This window comes from Phoenix dactylifera, chromosome 14 (genome assembly GCF_009389715.1).
Source record: "Phoenix dactylifera cultivar Barhee BC4 chromosome 14, palm_55x_up_171113_PBpolish2nd_filt_p, whole genome shotgun sequence".
In the NCBI taxonomy this organism is placed as follows: domain Eukaryota; kingdom Viridiplantae; phylum Streptophyta; class Magnoliopsida; order Arecales; family Arecaceae; genus Phoenix; species Phoenix dactylifera.
The window spans coordinates 2,012,007-2,032,171 of NC_052405.1; the positions used below are offsets into that span (position 1 = coordinate 2,012,007).

Genomic DNA, 20,165 nt, shown 5'->3' on the forward strand with positions numbered 1-20,165 from the left:
GGAGAGTGGGGAAGAGTTTTGGGTCAGTTTTAAATATTTGTTTTGACAACACAATTTGTTAATCTGTGAGTGTTTTGGACATTAGCATTGAAGGATGTACTTTGCACCTAGTTAACCATAACCTGGCTTGAGATAGAATCTTCAAGAGACAAACTTGATGGATGTCTTTGTGGAGCTTATTAATGTTTGGTGCAATAAATAGTTGCAGTAGTAGGATATGAATATCTACTTTGTGCTTAAGGGTAGAGGAACTTCTTCAAATAGTTATTGATGTTTCTGCATGCGCACCTTTTCCTCCCTTTTTTCTTTTCAGATTTTATCGATGTTTTATAAATGCCACATTTTATCCTTGTTGTTTCTGAAAGATTTGTTTTTTGCTTAGTGCTACAACAAAATTTTGGTGGTTGGTTTGGGATAATGAGACATTATTTAAGGACTGAATGGATGTTGGCTTTGGAGGATATAGTTTTATTTGGTGCAGCACTAATTTAGTCATGGTAATAAATGTTGCAATGTTTTTTAGGTTATTGGTTGAATCGATATTCTCGCATCTTTTGGTCATTCATCTTCTTATTAATTGTATGGAAGCTTCTTCCCAGTATAGATAGAACCCTACAAAAGGTGTCTCTTAAATCTTAATTTTCTTGGTGACATGGTAAGTTCCATCAATTGAATTGCATAGGGACATTGCTCAGAATGACTCAAATACCTGGCCCATACTTGTTGATGGGAATTGGTACCCAGTGCTTCCCAAGATTGATTCATTGGTGAACATACCCGAGATTGATAAGGTATTTTCATTGTCCCACTTTTTATCCCCTCCCCTCCTTCCCCACCCCCGCCCCTTCCTTTTTTTCTCTCTGAGGCGTAATGCATCAGTTATTGAGTCCTTTTCTTGACTTCTAAAACTGTGGCTCATATATATATATTGAAGTTCTAATGAAATTTTATTGTGACAATCAAGAGGAACACACAACTGAGAATCAAGTATATTATGGAAAGATCAAGCATATCAAAGTGGACTTCATGTTTTTTGCGATAGTCATTTATGTTTTGTAGGACATACATTAACTTGTTGCAACAATATATAACTTTTGAATGTGGCACGAATACGATGTTTTGGATGTTTGGTTCAAAACATCGAACTTATTGATGAATGCTGGCTCTGGAGGATATCATTTCACTTGCCGTAGTGCCGACCTGGTCATGTTAGCACTCGAGAAAGATGAAAAATATGCAATAGTATTGATGGTCACTGTGGTTTGGTCATTATTCTTCATTAAAGAACATATGACCATGCTTGCTGTATCAAATGGCGAATAGAAAAGAAGCCCCTTTCCCTAATGTTGGGTTAGTTCTAGATGTCCTGCCTTGCTATATTTTTTCTTGGGTTATGAGAGGTTTCAGGCAGAATAATGTGTGGTTACTTGCAGGAATTTGTGATAGGGTGGTTGGCAAGGATTATTGTTAGGTATGCTGCAACTGTCACCACAGCCCGATCATGGTGCTAGGAATACTTCAGCATGCCCAGGATAGCCTCCAAGAAGTCCCTTCCAACTTTATCAGGAATATCTGTAGTTGATTAACTAGATATGTTCATTCCTGTTAGTCGAGTGCCTTTCCTGATACTGTCGGAAATTGGAAGCTTTGATCTTATTGCTCATTTAGTAGTTAGGAGGACACTGTCATATCTCTGGTGGCTCAGGACATCTTATGCGGAAGCATTCAAAATATGGGTATTACATGGGAAGCTACTAGCTTTTGTATCGTTGGACCGCAGATAGTTTTAATAGCTGTCATAAGTGTAGTTAGACCGGATTCGTAGTGTTCCCAGTACCTGGTTATGGTATGAAATTTTTCTATGTTCTCCTTCAATTGTAGGCCCGACAATTAGTTGGGTCTTAACTCAATGACCTGAAATCAATCTGATTTAGTGATCCAACAACCTGACCTGACCCTTCCCTTTTCTTCTATCTGTCGGTTCATCTCTGTTGCCACTTCCGATGACTCCTCTGACCGTGCACTCTCCATCATCTTCCTTGAGCTTCCCAAGCTCTCCACCAGATTGCTTCCCCAAATTGCATGATTTCATAATAGTACAATGCCGGAGCAGCTAACGTGAACCACGTTCCACTGAAAAGATATGCTTTACTTCTTGTCTGCTTGCATTGTAGCAATGTCTGGGTAAGACATGAATTGAACGATGCGTAAAAACGTGTTCAGAGTTGCAGAGAATCCCTTTTCTTGTATCCTTCCATTCCTGGCATTACAATTTTCAAGTAAATAGGTAGGAATTGGTTCTGGGAAATAATACCTCGGAAGAAAAAGAGAGCTCGGTTGGCGGGTCCAGTTTCTTGTTCGGATGCGGAGGTTGAGAAGCTTCCAAATAAAGCATGCTTGTATGGATGAGGATTGAAATGATGCGGTCGAGATAGCTCAGGATTGCATTCTTTCGGTGGGGAAGGATGTGATGCAATTCTCTTTTCATTGACCTCATCCATTCCTAGGAGACAGCTGGTGGGTCCTTTTGGTAAATATAATCAAGGTGGTCTCCAGTTTGTAGCCCCTCGGACTTGATGAGTGCCATTAGGTGTGAGCCTTTTTACTCTTTCCGAGCCACTGTTTGGTATATTAGCCTGACCAACCACCCACCATATCATGCGCTTTCCTATTCTACAGTACCTTGATTGGCTAGTATCGAGGAAGGGTTGCTTGGACTGTAATCTTCAACAAGGACCATCTGATGTGCGAGGTTATTAGCTGATTTGTATTTCTATTACACAGCCCTGTTCCCTTTTTGTGCCAGGTATATTGCTCCAAGCTGCTCCTCGTTAGGACTAGGAGAAAGGATCTAATGGTCATATATATTCCCATGATTTGTTGTGCTTGCTGATGCTACGAAATGCTTGTGGCATGCAATGGATCAAACAGGAGGAAGACCACCATTTCACTGTAACACACGACACCATGGACTAATACTAGAAAAGCATCTTGCAATCATTCACATTGTTATTTTGCTCCCGTATGCATTTCTTCGAAGCTGCTGCTTTGCGCACAAGGTCAAGGCGAAGATTTGACCCGTGTAGCTCATGGTGTGGTAGGTTGCTGATAGATAATTTTTCATTCCTCTTCCTCATGAGAACTGTGAGGTCGGTCATTTAAGGTGTTTCTTGGGCTCACCTACCATGTGCCCGTGTCGACCTCTTTGACCGACCGACTTGCCTTGAGCGACCTGCGGACCTCGGCATAATTTGTAATTAGATATGTGGCGTGAATGGCGACTCAAATAGAAACGCCACAGGAAGCCGCTCAGCTCCGTCTCTCTTCATGTGCTCCATATGATACTTCTTTTGTTTTTTGTACTTGATCCGAGTCAGGAGCAGTGTAGAATCGTACAACGAGGGACCGCTTGGTAGTATCGACCGAATTTGAGAACCTGCCCAATGATTGATGGTAGATGTGAACTGGCCAACCATATATAATTTCCCTTGCGTGAAGATTCTTTAGGTCCACCGACACATTTCAGATCCCTACTGGTGATTTTTGTCAGCCTCGGTGTGTCGTAGTTTATCTTCCTTTCCGCATAAATGGAAACTGAATGAGTGATATTGAATCGCTGTGCAGTGCTGCCACCTTGTTGATGGCCTAATGCCATTCGAGTGCATCGTTGGCATTCTTTCTAGTGCGAGCCCTAAATTAGAGCTTGCATCATTCTTCAAAACATGACCTGTTTTCAGTGTGCCTTCCGTTATTCGGTAGTTGGTGTTCGGTTAGCGACTCACTATGAGATTCTTAGGTATGGTGTCTTTTCTTTTCTTTTTTTTTGGTACAACGGTGGTCATATACAATAAGTATGAATGCGCCCAAAAAAATTAGAGAACAAAAGACGACACAAAGGCTAGACAATGACACATGGTCTGCCCAGATAAAATTTTCGGAATAGTAAGCAGTAAAAGAGGCAATTAAATATGCTGCACAATTTGCTTTCCAATATGGTGTTTTTGAAAGCCGCTGTAGCTGTGTCCGCAATGAAGTATCACCTCTTGCCCGAGGGAGAAAAAAGGAAAAAAAAAAAAAGTTTATCCCTCCTTTGTCCCTGCACGCCCTTCTTTGCTGTATGGCGTTCTTTTTGCATTGCTATTTTTCACTTTTGTTAATATCGCCCCTTTTCAGTAAGCATGAATGTAGGGTTCCGCATTGAAGTCTGAGCTTCTAAAGAGATCTTGCTAGGACTTTCTGAAGACAACGTGGACATGGTAGTCAGTTTGTACGCGTCAGTTCAGAACGGAAATTGTTTCTCTGAGTTCTTTGCTGTTCTCCGGAGCCTTGAGGAAAAGAAAATGCTTAATGTGGTAACACTCAAATGCTTATTAAAGTCAAGCAAAAGTGCTGAAAGCCTGGACAACCTGGAGCGTTTCATTTAACAGGTGCAATTATTTTGAATGACTATGTACCTAAAGGAATGCCGTTTGAGTGGCGAACCCACCCTTGCTTTAGTGGGTTGATATTATATTCAAAATAGTGGATGGTGGAGCGTGGAGAAGATAGCCAAAGGGAAAAAGGCAGCGGAGTGATGAGTGCGTGGATGGGAAGGAGGCAAAGGTAGGTGGCACGTCCAAATTGTGGAGGTTCGGAGAGGGACTCAAGGACTCGGCTTTCGCAAAGCTCTCGTTCAGGGGGCCCCACACTGTCCCTCCGCTCCTAGCCAATGCCAAATCTGAGGGCTCCTGTTTATTCCACTATAGTTTTTTGCTGTTTTATCTGGTACTCTCCTTCGAAATTGTCTTGCCAAGTGAGTTAAATAGGTCCAGGAAAAAGGGTGAGACGATTCTTATTTTAAGATGACAAATCCTCCAGTAACGCTGCATGATATCGTTACATAGCAATGCATATTTTTTTATATATAATTTTTTTTTACTATAGGGACATACAATGTTTAATTTTATATCAATTATTTGCTAATTAAATTTTAGATACTCATATAAGATTAAAAAATTAAATAATACTTTTTTTGGTTAATTATTTTGGACGAGGTCTCATATTACTATAAGTAATATTAAAACAAACTCGGCATATAATTTATAATGCTGCAGCACAAATTTATTAAAATTGATCATAAATTTATTATTGTATTTAAGATTAGATTTATATGAATTTGTCATTGTAGGTCTTTGGGTTGCTTGGACCATGGTTGATACTATAGGACCGCCGAAAGAAGAAAGATATGCATCAGACGTGACATTCCCCTCGTATAATTCGAACTGGCGTCATGCTGGTATTGCCCTTGAGAAATTACGGACGTAATAATGACGTGAGACCTCACTAATGCATCTCGATAACTGGTTTTATTGTTAAACTCTCCCCAAGTTTTATATTGAATTGAGACTTTGAACTGTGTCGCAGGGAGTAGCTTTATTTGATTGTGAGATATTCTAGAAGCAAGCAGATGGGGCTGGGCCAATGGAGGCTTTGTCGTATCCCCAGCTGGATGCTTCCAATCTTAAAACCCTACTCCTCGATCACTCAACCTTTTGACTTGGCTGTCTCCAAAGACGTGCCATGATTAATCACGGAAGCCGCGAAAGGCTTCTAAGGCTTCGATCCCAAAATCTTCAGATCTTCTTCCCTGGCATATTGTGCGGGCACCATAGTACATCATCAGGTGAAGCTTTCTTTTTTACCATATTTTTTTCTTACATCTATCTTTAAAAAAAAACTCAAAAATAAAATAAAAATAAAACTTCTACTAATGAAGTTCACCAATTTTATAACTTACAAAAAAAAAAACGATAATAGAGACCATGTATGAAAAAAGACTGTCGCATGTTCTTTCTTTCTCATCAAGCGATACACATGATTCATCAGGTTTCTGATACATACTGTAAGCATCTTTGATGTACCCCTAATAGCAATCCAATATATACTTCTAGGTAAATTGATGCATAGTTTTCATTATATAGTGTGCACCATTACATAGTATATGACTAGTTGAAACACACCTAGCAATATAGTCTTCCAACATCTCAACATACACCTTAAGATAAATCGATACATAATTTTCAGAATACGATGCTCACTGGTATACACTACACAACCAAATGATACGTAAATACTTGTCGGTTTCTTGATACATACTGTAAGTTTTTCAAATACATATCTAGTAGCAACCCAATACATACATTCAAGTAAAGTGATAGATAGTTTCAAGAACACGGTATTTACCAGTATAGACTGTACGGTCAAATAATATACACCTAACAAAATAGACATCCAACATTCTAACACACATGTTTAAGTAAATTAATATAGTTTTTAGAAAGAAGTAAGAAAGAGACTCGAAAGAAGAAGGAAGACCTCGCAGATGGGAGAGACGGTTTGACGAGAAGGAGAATATAAGAAAATGCTTGATGAGAAAGAAAGAGGATATGGGTGGTCTTTCTTCGTGAATAGTCTCTTTTGACTCATGTAATTTTTTTTCTTTTTATTATTTTTTAATTTAGGGGATTGGCATACTAAGTTAGTTAGTAGGAATTCTCTTATTCCTATTTGATTTGCAGTTTTTTTCTTTAAGATAGAGACAAAAAGAAACGTATCAAAAAAGAAGTTCGGCCCAATATTTTTTTATGGTGCCCGCCCAATATAATTTTTGTTCACACTCAGCACTACCCAGAGGATCTAGTTTAACCAAACGCCATCAAGTGATAGCCTGTTATTTTATGGGTGCAATAGAGGGGAGCTCAATGCAATGTACTGCATGGAATCCAAGTGATGATGGGTTGCCATGCAAAATATAATTAATCAGTAAATTGTTTTTCTTTAGTTCATGCAGGGACTCAAGATGATTTGGACTTGACATGATGCGGCTCTGTCTCATTATCTTTTGTCGATTGATCCAAGGATCGATGGTAATGCATGAACAGAGAGAGACTATCAAATTGGATCCTGGGGTTTATTGTTTTTTTTTTTATCGGGTCGATTAATCAACTCAAAGTCGCCTTTGCAAGCCTCCATACTCTTAGAAATCTCGAAGTTTATTGTCTACCTGCAGCGACGCCTTGAGCCCGCAGCGCGATGGCGTTCTATGCAACGCGTTTTGTGCAACGCGCTGTCAAGGAATTCGTGTCGGCCATGGAAGCGCTGATTCGCATGTGATCTAGTTCGGGCCTCATGGAGACTGCTGACCGATCTCCGACGCCTCTCTTTAATCTACATCCGTCCACTGAAAGATCCGAGGGCTGTGATCAAAAGACCACTACTATATGCGTGGGCCCACCCGCGTATAAAGTGGGGAGATCCAGGACATTATTATGACTCGTTGACCTTACTTTTCCGTACAGTTAACTTGTAATTAGCCATTATTGGTGGTGTACAAATAAATAAATAACTAATAACTTTTTTTTTATACATACTTCCACATTTTATACTAATATGTCATGAGCACTACGGTAAGAGTTCAGGAAAAAAAATACACCCTAAAAATGGAGAAACAAATATATAGTGAGTCAAAAGAACCCAATCATAGCTCTCATTCAAATAGCCCTTTTTTTTATTTTTTATTTTTTACTCTCTTTTTTTTGCTTTTTATCTTATTCTTCTTCTTTTTTTTCTTCTTTTTTTTCCACTTTAGCAGGCCCCTCATAGATATACTTAGCCAAGAAAGCCTCCTCATCATTACCCAGTACCCATCATCCAAATATCATAAAGTAGGAGATGGCCTCACCCCATCATCCGCCAATCCTTCTTAATCCATCCTATAATGGCAGCCGAGATACCAAGCTTTGTTATTTTTTTATTTTTAGTTCTCCCTGAAGATAAGGCGTTCCGTTCGCTGCGCTCGCGTGCGTTGCTTTTCCACCGCACGCTTCCGTCACTCCCTATTATCTCGTTATCCCCTTGCATCTCCCGGTCCAAAATATTTTACATCCACCGGCCACTTAACACTGGTCCACCACCTTCTCTCTCTGAGGGAATCGACTTTGAGAAACGTTGTTTAGACCCACACAAAAAAAAAAGAAAAAAAAAAGAGGCCATGTGGATAGGGGGAAACACCATTATAAATACAGATATACTATGTTTTTTTATAGACTAACTATGAAGGATTCAAGATTATGATTCCCATAGAACCGACCTTCTCTCTAAGGGAAAAAATAATGCCTAATTCAACTTTTATTGGACTTATTGGCAAATAACGCATTACTGCTCGTTATCATGGTATGAAATATTGAATGTAGAAAATAACACATATTTATGAGAAATTATATGTTTTGGCCTGTCTCTAAACAAATAATTTAACTTCAAAATTATTATCACTATTCCCATGGTAGAGCGGCTTTTAGAACTAAATAATCATTTAAATGATTATTATACGAATAAATAAAATGCACCAAGAGGGACCCTGAAACCATTATAGTGGTCATTATTATAATATTTACAACTTCAGTACTTAAAACGGTAAAGCGGCGTAGCTGTAATGAAAGGGCCGAGCTTTCCATTGATAACACGAAAAAGGAAAATGTTAACCAAAACATCTCCTGCGGAGCATCTTATGTCCGCCCAACCTCATCTCTACTTATTAATTCGCTTCCGTCCTCATCACACCATCTCCCCTTCTCGCCCACTCCCTCCCCACTCCTCCCCTAGCCCATCTCTCCCAGTACTCCAACTCCTCGCCGGCGGCAGCGGCGGCGGCGGTTCCACGACCAGAACCAGCGGCACCATGTCGGCCAAGGAGAAAGACGGCGGCAAGGGCCACAAGCTGTCCCGCCTGATCTTCGCCATGATCCTGGGCTTCATCATACTGATCCTCTTCATCATCCTCGTCATCTGGCTCGTCCTCCGCCCCACCAAGCCCAAAATCTACCTCCAAGACGCTTCCGTGTCCGCCTTCAACGTCTCCTCCCCGGAGAACCTCCTCTCCTCCACGCTGCAGGTGACCATCTCCACTCGCAACCCCAACGACCGCATCGGCATCTACTACGACCGCGTCGACGTCTTCGCCTCCTACAAGTACCAGCAGATCACCCTGGCCGCGTCCGTGCCGCCCTTCTACCAGGGCCACAACGACATCGACGTCTGGTCCCCGTACCTCTACGGCGTCGACATCCCGGTGGCGCCCTACCTCGCCGAGGCTCTCGTCCAGGACCAGTCCTCGGGGTTCCTCCTCCTGCACATCAAGATCGACGGCCGGGTTCGGTGGAAGGTGGGCACGTGGATCTCCAACCACTACCACCTCTACGCCACCTGCCCGGCCTTCCTTTCTTTCGAGACCGGGAAGGGCGTCGACGGCGACCCCCCCGCCGTCAAGTTCCAGCAGATCTCCACCTGCAGCGTCGACGTCTGATACTGTCCATCTTCGCATGATTTCTGATTCTCTCTCTGTTTTCTTTTTTTTTTTTTTGGTCTTTTTCAAAAGTGTTTCTTGACGGCGTTTGAAGACGGCCGGCAAGGGGTTTAATTATCTATTTAAGGGTTCGTTGGGGGTAATAACGACCAGATGTTGAAAGATATGTATTCAGGTCCCTGTAGATTATGTTGGGGAATAATAATAAACGGGTTAAAGGGTAAGATTTCGGCCACGTGTAATAGCAAGTTAAATGTGAATCAAGTAATTATGAATTTATGTTGGATTTTTGTGATGGAAAGAGTTGCAATGCACGTTGGCAATTTAATTTGTAGATGTATACTGCTTGAACCTTTTTTCTTTTTTTTTTCCCTGAACTATGTTGTTGCTTCCACCTTCTCAAGCTAATTGGAGAAACTTTGGGAAGAAATGTTGTGATATGACAAATATCTCATAGAAAACAATCGCACAAATAATGCATAACTATCCTTGTACAATGAACATTGCTGGTGAGACTAGTAAAAAAAGTAACATATTAGTTGCCTTATATAATATATAGAACTAGTATGATACATGCATGTAATGGTTAATTACCTTTTGTTTTTTGGTACTATAAATCTTCTTGGTTAGACATCCCTTTCTCCTATGTTGTTATTCCATTGCTGATGCGTATATGACGACATCGGTAAGAGATTAGCTGAGTTTAAAGTGGATATGTGACAATGATCTTCAAGAAAAAGAAAAAGAAGATATAAAATAATTTCACGATCGTCATCCTACTGTTTTGTATTTCACTCCTCCAAATTGAAAATTCAAATTCATTGTGTACTTCCATCCATTTACCAACAAATTAGATCTTTCTCGATGCACACAGTTTGATGCAAAAGGTAGAGCTTAATTATCGAGCGAGCAAGGTCGAATGTAACCAACCAATAATAAGAGAAACCTTGTAGCCTCTTGCTACAATAGAAGAGTGGGTAGGCTCCGGCTTATCCTTTTCTTGATGTCCTTTTCAGTTGCCCAAGATTAATCATGAGTGAAAAAAAGAAAAAGGCATTGGAAGAGACATAAGGTGAAAGGTCCCCACATCAAATTGTGAAGGTGACAATTTGATGCATGAATGTGGCCTTGGTAATCCAAGTTGTTAAAAGCCATGAAGGCACCACTCGAAAGTTGTCAGGCTGCTATTTTTTTCTCTTCACATTGACAAAGTAACCGGAGTAGGTAGCCAAACAGACCTCTCGCAATTAACCAGACCGGAGAAGATAACATTTTTTTTCATAACGGATTTACAAACATCTTGCAAGTAAGCAATCCCTTTCATCCTTTTATTATACTTAGCTCACTGTCCGTTTGTTGTTGTACACAGCTAGGAGAGAGATTACTTCCTCAAAATTTTGAACCAAAACCTTAAAATTTTGAATTAAATATATGATCCATAAGCCAACGCATAAAGGTCCAAGGGATCATTAATTTAGGACATGAGGAATACCCAAACTGTAGGTTTGATTCTCTTTTGCATTGCAGTAAAATTTGCTAGATCACACATGAAACATCCACTAATTTGTAGTGACCAATTTGGATTGGCTTGTTTGGGCTGCCTAATTAGGACGAGTAGAAATTGAGTGCAAATCATCTACGTTGTATTTAAAGGACAATTTTCATAAAGCAGACCCGTGCTGCCTATTTGCTCCACATCCATATTGGACCTTGTAGTCAAGTTATATGAGTTTGCAGCAACTTGGATATAAAGCACATAAAAGAAAAGCACATATATAAAAGACTAGAAAGCACATAAAAGAAACCTATCTTTTTGAAATGGAACCAGTAGTATATGCATCTAGCTACCAGCCATCAAAAGCAATAAAGGATGAAGAATATTTACGAACCGAGAGGCGATAACGGGTGAGGAAACACCAAGTGGTGGCCATCTTTTTCAAAGTAGTTTCTGTGGATGCGATTGTGACTCCAAAGTGTCTCCAAGATGCTCATGAGATGCAAGAGAGACGCAAAATGATGACAACTTGATTTGATGGCATAGGTGAGGCCATCCTCGCTACCTACTTGGGATAACGATGCTCCATCTAATGTTCACATGCTATCTATTTTAGATTTGATATATGATGAACTATTGTGCTGGATTTGCTAGTGTGGTACACTGGTACGTACTAAGACTTAAGAAGGTTTGGTTTCTGGCTAGTTCTTGGTTGGTTTCCATTAGGTATAGCCCATGCTCGGGGCCAAGTTATACAATGTGGACGCTATTCTATTCTCTCTTGTTGATCTCCCATCAAGGATTCTGGGTACCATATTATGGCAAAATTAGAAGTCTCTCTACTGTCACTGCCGGACATTGTGGTAGGGGGGTAGCGTTATATCTTGATGCAGGTGCATGAACATCAGACAACTTGCATGCCATTTTCAGAGTATTAAATGGCCGAATTTAGAAAAGTTATTAACATAAAGGTTTCAGGTCTCTTTCTCTTCTTTCCAACAAGCCTAAGAACATTAAAATCCGAGTTATGGTTGGAAAGTTATAGGTATTTCAAGAGGCAGGTGTCTTTTGACCTTTTAAATTCCCTAAGAGAATTTAGTTGGTTTTGATGTCTTTTATTGTGTGAGTTACCCATATTAAGGTGACTTTTGATCTTTCATTTTCTTTTGTCTTTTCATGTTACCCATGACTTGCCTATAAATAGTCATGAATTGTAATGAGAAGGCATCCAAGTATTTGAATGAAAGTAATCTTCCTCCTTGCACAAGAAATTTATCTTATCTTTTCTCCCACTTCCATTGGATTGCAAATTGATCCAAGCGGTATCAAGTGGTATCAGAGCCAGGTTATCATCTCTTGACGTTTCGAGAGGAATCCTATCGCATTTCTCGTGGTGGTGTTGACGCAAGCTTCAACCAACCATGGCAAGCCGAGGCAACCAAAGTCGTTCTAGCGATGAAGAACCTCGTAGAGAGCGAGATCTTCGCGACATAGAGAATGATGAGTTGCGGCGGCAAGTCCAAAATCTTACCGAAAGGTTGGCTCGTTATGAGCAAAACCCGAGTGAAGAGGAGGGCGGCACCACTGAAGAAGATCGCAACACCTTCCGTGACCAAAGTTTACGTCGTGGTAGGAGGAGCAACTCTTCTTCATCTCACCAACATCGTCATCAATTTCGATTTTCAGACATCAGGGTAGACATTCCTGAGTTTGAAGGAAAAATGCAACCCGACATCTTTCTAGATTGGCTTAACACTGTTGAGCGGATCTTTGACTACAAAGAGGTCCCCGATGAGCTTAAAGTGAAGATTGTAGCCATCAAGCTTCGAAAGCATGCATCAATATGGTGGGAGCGCCTCAAGTTGCAAAGAGCAAAGGAGGGCAAAACCAAGATTCGTACTTGGGAGAAAATGAAGAAAGAGCTTCGCAAAAAGTACCTTCCCGAAAATTACCTTCAAGATGCATTTCTCACTATGTATCAATTCACTCAAGGGATGCGAACCGTGGAGGAGTACACTGAAGAGTTCGACAATCTTATGGTTCGTTGTGGTGTAGCAGAGGCCGAAGAGCAAACAATAGCTCGTTACCTTAGCGGATTGAGGCGTGACATCCATGATATGGTACACCTCCATTCTTTTATTTCTCTTAATGATGTTATTAAACTTGCTACTAAGGTGGAACGCCAACTTCAACAACGGCTAGAAAAGGGTTTAACAAATGCTCCTGGAGGCCGAAATTTCAAGCGTGAGGGCATTCCTAACCGGGGGAGTGCATCGCAATCTCATTCATCTTCTACATCTAAGCCAACCACGATGGTGAAAAAAGATGCTTCATCTTCTTCTCGGCCAACATCATCTCAACCTCAATGTTTCAAGTGTTCTGGCTATGGGCACATTGCTTCTGAGTGTCCAAATAGAAGAGTGGTTTCTCTTGCCGAAGAAGGTGATAGTGAAGAAAATGAGTCAGACTCTATATATGATGAAATTGAAGGAGACATCACATATAGTGATCATGGTGAAGCTCTTGTGGTCCGTCGAACCCTGAATTCAATACGAAGCGAAGATGATCACATGTGGCTCCGGCACAACATCTTTCATACTCGATGTACGGCTCATGGCAAAATTTGCAATGTTATTATCGATGGAGGAAGTTGCGAGAATTGCGTCTCAATGGAGATGGTGGAAAAGTTGAAACTCAAGACAAAACCTCACCACCACCCATATTCTCTTTCTTGGCTCAAGAAAGGAAATGCGGTAAAAATTTCCCAACGTTGCCTTGTTCAATTTTCAATTGGGAAAAATTACCGTGATGAAATATGGTGTGACGTGGTTCCTATGGATGCTTGCCATTTACTTTTGGGGAGGCCATGGTTATTTGATAGAAGGGTTGTTCATGATGGATACAAAAATACTTATGCATTCTTGAAGGATGGTGTCAAAATAACCCTTGGGCCTTCAAAAATGGACAACACACCCAAACCCATTAAGGGAGAGGGAAGTACCTTTTTGTCCATGGCAGAGTTTGAAGTTGAAATTCGAGAAGCCTCCCAAGCATATGCTCTTATAGTGGTGGAATCTAATCCGGAGGACAATTTATTGCCACCCAAGATTACTTCTTTTTTGCAGGAATTCCGAGATGTGACTCCCGATGAAATTCCTTCTAGTCTTCCACCAATGAGAGAAATTCAACATTGCATTGATCTTATGCCAGGTGCAACTTTACCAAACAAGGCGGCATATAGAATGAGTCCCAAGGAGCATGAAGAATTGCAAAGACAAGTGAACGAGTTGGTGGCCAAAGGCTTGGTACGTGAAAGCATGAGTCCATGTGCGGTTCCTGCCTTACTTGTCCCCAAAAAGGATGGAACATGGCGCATGTGTATTGATAGCCGAGCTGTTAACAAGATCACCATCAAATACCGTTTTCCTATCCCTCGGCTAGACGACATGTTAGATCAACTTGCCGGCGCTTGCATCTTCTCCAAGCTTGATCTTCGAAGTGGCTATCATCAAATTTGCATGAGACCGGGTGACGAATGGAAGACGGCATTCAAGACAAGAGATGGACTATATGAATGGCTTGTGATGCCATTTGGGCTCTCTAATGCACCAAGCACATTCATGCGCCTCATGAATCAAATCTTCAAGCCTTATATAGGTAAATTTGTCGTTGTTTACTTTGACGACATTTTGGTCTATAGCAGGGATCAAGAGCAACACTTGGAGCATCTTAGACAAATTTTTATGACGTTGCAAAAGGAGAAGCTCTATGTCAACCTTCGCAAATGCGACTTCTTGACCGATAGCCTAATATTTTTGGGTTATATGGTCACCGCCAACGGCATCAAAGTTGATCCTAAGAAGATTGAAGCTATCTCTAGTTGGCCGGTACCTCGTACCATTCACGAGATCCGGAGCTTTCATGGGTTGGCCACATTTTATCGAAGGTTTATACGACATTTTAGTTCTATTATGGCCCCCATCACAAATTGTTTGAAAGGTGGATCCTATCAATGGACTATGGAGGCTCAAGAAAGTTTTGAGAAGCTTAAGGTATTAATGACAACGGCCCCTATCCTTGCCTTGCCAGATTTTGAAAAAGTTTTCGAGGTGGATTGTGATGCCTCTAATGTGGGCATTGGCGCAGTGCTTAGTCAAGAAGGACGCCCTATTGCCTTCTTTAGTGCCAAACTTGGAGATGGGCGAAAGAACTATTCAACATATGATAAAGAATTTTATGCTATTGTTGAGGCTCTTCGTCATTGGCGGCACTATCTTGTGACTAAGGAATTTGTTCTCTACTCCGATCATGAAGCCTTGCGATTCCTCAATACTCAACACAAGCTTAGTGCAAGGCATGCCAAGTGGATTGAATTTTTGCAATCTTTTACCTTCACCATCCGTCATAAAGCCGGAAGTCTCAATCAAGTTGCGGATGCTCTTAGTCGAAGACATGCTTTGTTGTCAACCTTGGAGATTAAGGTAATCGGTTTTGATTTCATCAAAGATATCTATTCTAATGATGATTATTTTGGCGAGATTTGGGCTCGATGCAGTGATGCTCCTCATGAAGATTATTCAATTCAAGAAGGTTACTTATTTAAAGGTAACCAATTATGTATTCCTAATTGCTCTCTTCGCCAAGCAATCATCAAAGAAGCCCATAATGGAGGACTTGGAGGACACTTTGGCCGAGACAAGACTTTAATCCTTGTCAAAGAAAATTTCTTTTGGCCGAAGATGAGAAAGGATGTAGAGAGACATGTCAACTTATGTCGAACATGCCATATTGCCAAAAGCCGAGCTCAAAACACCGGCCTTTATACTCCTCTTCCTATACCTCAAGCTCCATGGGAGGATGTAAGTATTGATTTCGTTCTTGGTCTTCCTCGCACTCAATGTGGAAAGGATTCGATCATGGTGATTGTTGATCGATTCTCTAAAATGGCACATTTTGTACCTTGCGAGAAGACCTATGATGCATCTAAAATTGCTGATCTTTATTTTCGAGAGATTGTCAAACTTCATGGCATTCCAAAGACTTTCACTTCGGACCGAGATTCAAAATTTGTAGGACACTTTTGGCGGACTTTATGGGCGAAATTGGGCACCAAACTTCAGTTCAGTTCTTCTCATCATCCACAAACCGATGGTCAAACGGAAGTGGTGAATCGAAGCCTTGGCAATCTTATTCGAAGTTATTTGGGCAAAAACAAGAAGCAATGAGACTTAATTCTTCCTCAAGCGGAGTTTGCATACAACCGCTCAAGTAGTTCTACTACCGATGCTAGTCCTTTTGAGATCGTCTATGGGTGCAATCCTAATGGCCCCCTTGATCTAGCTCCCCTTCCTCATGTTGTTCGATTTAGCGGTGATGCAGAAGCAAGAGCTAATGAAATCAAAAAGATGCATGAGCAAGTTCGATCCAAGATTGAGAAGAGCAATCAAAAGTTTAAGGAGAGAGCTGATAAGTATCGACGCTCGGCATCATTTAAAGAAGGCGACCTTGTATGGATTCATCTTCGTAAAGAACGATTCCCCCATGGAAGATATAGCAAATTACAAGATCGTGCTGATGGACCATTTCGAGTTCTTAAGCGTATTGGAGAAAATGCCTATCAAATTGAACTTCCTGATGATTATGGAGTTTCTGCTACCTTCAATATTTCTGATCTAATTCCATATCATGATAAAGAAGAGGCATTGGACAACTCGAAGACGAGTTGAGCTTCAACCGGGGGAGTATGATGCAGGTGCATGAACATCAGACAATTTGCATGCCATTTTTAGAGTATTAAATGGCCGAATTTAGAAAAGTTATTAACATAAAGGTTTCAGGTCTCTTTCTCTTCTTTCCAACAAGCCTAAGAACATTAAAATCCGAGTTATGGTTGGAAAGTTATAGGTATTTCAAGAGGCAGGTGTCTTTTGACCTTTTAAATTTCCTAAGAGAATTTAGTTGGTTTTGATGTCTTTTATTGTGTGAGTTACCCATATTAAGGTGACTTTTGATCTTTCATTTTCTTTTGTTAAAATCCGAGTTATGGTTGGAAAGTTATAGGTATTTCAAGAGGCAGGTGTCTTTTGACCTTTTAAATTCCCTAAGAGAATTTAGTTGGTTTTGATGTCTTTTATTGTGTGAGTTACCCATATTAAGGTGACTTTTGATCTTTCATTTTCTTTTGTCTTTTCATGTTACCCATGACTTGCCTATAAATAGTCATGAATTGTAATGAGAAGGCATCCAAGTATTTGAATGAAAGTTATCTTCCTCCTTGCACAAGAAATTTATCTTATCTTTTCTCCCACTTCCATTGGATTGCAAATTGATCCAAGCGGTATCATATCTGCACCAAAAAAATGTAACATGAGCGGTAGTTTTGGCCTATATACAAGGTTATCTGAAGCCTTATATATATTTGGGAATTTACAAAGTAAAAAAGTCTTAAATTACAGCCACATATACAACAACTCATAACCTCATCCACAAATGCTAGCAGGAAGGTGTTATTTAAGTTTCATGACCCTGTATAGTACCAAAGATATCTACCTATTACATAGCTGATGTGGGACTAAATATATACCTGCATGGGTCCTCGTATACTCTTTCAAAAAAAGGCCTGGGCATATGAAAAGTCCAAGCTTGTTGGATGCATGTCATTGGCAGGTGCACATAAGCTTGCAGATCACCATGTTGGTCTTCGTCAATAACAGGTGCTGCATATTAGACTAGGTTTCGAATAAGTACTCTTCATTTGGGAGGCTTTATTTGGAAAAACCACATGTTTGTGCCCGAGTCCTTGTGCAATCTTCTTTTTGCTTGGGCGGCCATTGCATCAAAAAAAAAAGAAAAAAAAAAAAGAGAGAAGAACAAGTACTCTTCCGGCGGCTCTATCAAATGGCCTTTCCTTTCATATCTGTGGATTAAGCAATTATTAACTCCCCTGATGGATGCAGACCTGCGCAATGCTCAAAATAAAAATGATCAGTAGCTTTCCAGTTGAATTCCATAGGCATGCGTAACTAACACTATCACAAAAAAATTATAGTAAGTTTTGGATCATTGGATCAATAGAGGACCAATATATTAGCAAATCTCAAGGCTTGGGTCCATGCAACACAACTTGTGGCACGTTTCTGGTGAGGCCATAGCAAGAAATCGATCAAGGTGGCATGACTTAATTGGACCTTTAATTAATGGTTCTATTGTTTGGAACCAGCCAGCTGACTCCAGGATAATAAATCAAGGAAACATGGTCTTGGGCTATTGTTTGAGGACTATTGTTAGGCCCATTAACAGCAATCTCTTCTCTTCCAAGTCTTATAGGATGATGTATTCTTTTTTATCCTGTCAATGCGTCACGTACCAAGAAACTTCGATCTCCAATGTACAAGTTGACCCGTACCCAGGTCTAGTCTTCTATTTTGACCAAGTTATTAGATAGAATTTCTCTGACCTCGTCTACGAATTATACAATTAAACCTTCTTCCCCATGAACTCCATCGATCTTCTATTCCTCAACGACCTCCCTCCATCCTCACCTCCAAGGCAACGCTTTACAAAAACTCTCTCTCTCTCTCTCTCTCTCTCTCTCTCTCTCTCTCTCTCTCTCTCTCTCTATCTATCTATCTATCTCTATCTCTCTATCTCTTTCTCTATCTATCTATGCATCAAGGACAAGAAGCCATGGGAAGAACTTATTACGGCGCTCCAATCCCTCCAGAGCAGCACTATGAGCAAAGACACCGCAGTTGCTACTGTTGTCTCCTCAGCACCCTTATCAAAACCATCATAGCCTTCTGTTTAGCTCTTGGCATCACCCTCCTAGTCCTTTGGCTAGTCTTTCGCCCCAGCAAGGTCGAAGTTAGCGTGGAGAAGGCCTCCCTCACGAGCTTCAATCTAACCACCAGCCCCACCAATCTCTACTACAACCTTAGTGCCGATATCAGCATCCGGAACCCTAACAAGAGGATTGGAATATGTTATGATTGGCTCGAAGCCGACCCCTACTACCAGGGCCACAGGTTTGATTGGGAAGCACTCCCCTCCTTCTACCAAGGCCACAAGAACACAACCATGCTGTACCCAGTCTTGAAGGGGAACTCGGCTATTGGACTGGGAGATTCGGAAATCGAGGAGTTCAAGAAGGAGAACGAGACCAGCTTCTTTAACGTGGACATCTGGCTCATTGGGCAGGTACGATACAAGTTTGGATCGGTGACCACAAGGCGATACACCATGAGAGTGAAGTGCGAGTTGGGACTTCCTTTAGCTGCTCATCGAACTTCAGGTGCCTCCAGCTTTACAAGGACCGAGTGCGATGTTGTGGATTACTAATTTCATTTCAATTCATATTGTCCTTTATTTTGTTGATAAATTTCATTCTCTTAAATTTTTTTTATTTAAGTAATATTCTTCTGCTATTGTTATTGCGTATAGGTTAAATCAAACTGGCCATTTAAAGAAACTGGCCATTTCATTCTCCATCTCTCCGGCCCCCACTCTCTCCCCTTCAAGACCCATCAACCAGAGTGTTGTAATGCGTAATTTCCGGGTAATGAGGTAGCTTAATTAGGTTCGTGGAAAATATTATACAATCGCATAGACTATCTCGTTACGTGAGAAGTGGAACATTTACCAATAGAAATGCTCGCGTTTCGACGAACATAGACGATGGGAACGGGATAGAAGTTCCCAGGAGTTGACCTAGTCAAACGCGACCGAGTCCACGTTCAACATTGTCAGGCCAGGGCTCATGTTCCGCCGGAAACAAGCCAAAGCCAGACGCAAGACGTTAACAATTTATTAAGGAGTCACGTTGCTTCGATTGGTTTTGGCATGGTTAAAACAGTCATAGTTCATACTTATTTAGCAATCTTTGGAAGGTACATTGATTCTTTTTTAGGAGGTGGAGATTTTTATTAAAAGAAAAATTGAGAAGATTATGATTTAAAAGTAAGTAGTTTTTTTCTCAAAAACGTTCGTATGTAAGAGAGGTGCACAGATGATCACAAAATATATCATTGGTGTGAAGGCATTCAAGGGAAGAAATCCAAAAACAGAAATTTATAGCAGCTAGTGGCACATTTAGGCACATCTATCTTGGCTAAAGGCTCAGCAAGTGAAAGGATGCCACATAGCCACTTCGTGTTAAATAGCCTACATAGGGCTGGAAGTAGGCCAGGTCGGGTTAGGTCATGCCCCTAACCAAACCTGACCTGAATCTTTTTCAGGTTTCGGGTCGGGTTTAGGGACGATAATTTTTGGATAATCTAGACTCGAGCCCAATTCTGAGCCCAACCCAAATTATCCATTTGGCATAAAAATAGG

At 40.8% G+C, this 20,165-nt stretch overlaps 4 protein-coding genes and 1 long non-coding RNA gene across 5 annotated transcripts in view; all 5 read left to right on the forward strand.

Moving 5' to 3' along the window:
- The window catches only part of LOC103714281 (exocyst complex component EXO70A1-like), a 30,895-nt gene extending 25,467 nt beyond the window's left edge, over positions 1 to 5,428 (forward strand). The window contains exon 13 of the mRNA XM_039133273.1: positions 5,168 to 5,428. The gene's annotated coding sequence lies outside the window, so the exon portion shown is untranslated. The remainder of the gene's footprint in view (positions 1 to 5,167) is intronic.
- Positions 5,429 to 8,581: 3,153 nt separating this feature from the next.
- Positions 8,582 to 9,635, forward strand: LOC103714280 (NDR1/HIN1-like protein 1). The gene has a single exon (XM_008801473.3). The coding sequence runs from the start codon at positions 8,717 to 8,719 to the stop codon at positions 9,338 to 9,340; it is 624 nt and encodes a 207-aa protein (XP_008799695.1). The 5' UTR covers positions 8,582 to 8,716; the 3' UTR covers positions 9,341 to 9,635.
- A 2,621-nt stretch (positions 9,636 to 12,256) lies between these two features.
- Positions 12,257 to 15,542, forward strand: LOC120113111. Its single transcript, XM_039133914.1, has 2 exons — positions 12,257 to 15,316; positions 15,426 to 15,542. The coding sequence occupies exons 1-2, from the start codon at positions 12,257 to 12,259 to the stop codon at positions 15,540 to 15,542; spliced, it is 3,177 nt and encodes a 1,058-aa protein (XP_038989842.1).
- Positions 15,543 to 16,051: 509 nt separating this feature from the next.
- On the forward strand, positions 16,052 to 17,178 carry LOC120112990. Its single transcript, XR_005514655.1, has 2 exons — positions 16,052 to 16,835; positions 16,992 to 17,178. It is a non-coding gene; the product is annotated as an uncharacterized LOC120112990 (long non-coding RNA).
- A 1,190-nt stretch (positions 17,179 to 18,368) lies between these two features.
- Positions 18,369 to 19,279, forward strand: LOC103714314 (NDR1/HIN1-like protein 10). Its single transcript, XM_017844554.3, has one exon. The coding sequence runs from the start codon at positions 18,501 to 18,503 to the stop codon at positions 19,170 to 19,172; it is 672 nt and encodes a 223-aa protein (XP_017700043.2). The 5' UTR covers positions 18,369 to 18,500; the 3' UTR covers positions 19,173 to 19,279.
- The last annotated feature ends 886 nt before the right edge of the window (positions 19,280 to 20,165 follow it).

What these genes read in the sequence shown, in the direction of transcription:
- LOC120113111 (XM_039133914.1), top strand. Translation starts at nt 12,257, where the DNA reads ATGGCAAGCCGAGGCAACCAAAGTCGTTCTAGCGATGAAGAACCTCGT. An exon ending in TGTCAACCTTGGAGATTAAG is followed by an intron (nt 15,317 to 15,425) that starts GTAATCGGTTTT and finishes CAATTCAAGAAG; the next exon opens with GTTACTTATTTAAAGGTAAC.
- LOC103714314 (XM_017844554.3), top strand. Translation starts at nt 18,501, where the DNA reads ATGCATCAAGGACAAGAAGCCATGGGAAGAACTTATTACGGCGCTCCA.
- LOC103714280 (XM_008801473.3), top strand. Translation starts at nt 8,717, where the DNA reads ATGTCGGCCAAGGAGAAAGACGGCGGCAAGGGCCACAAGCTGTCCCGC.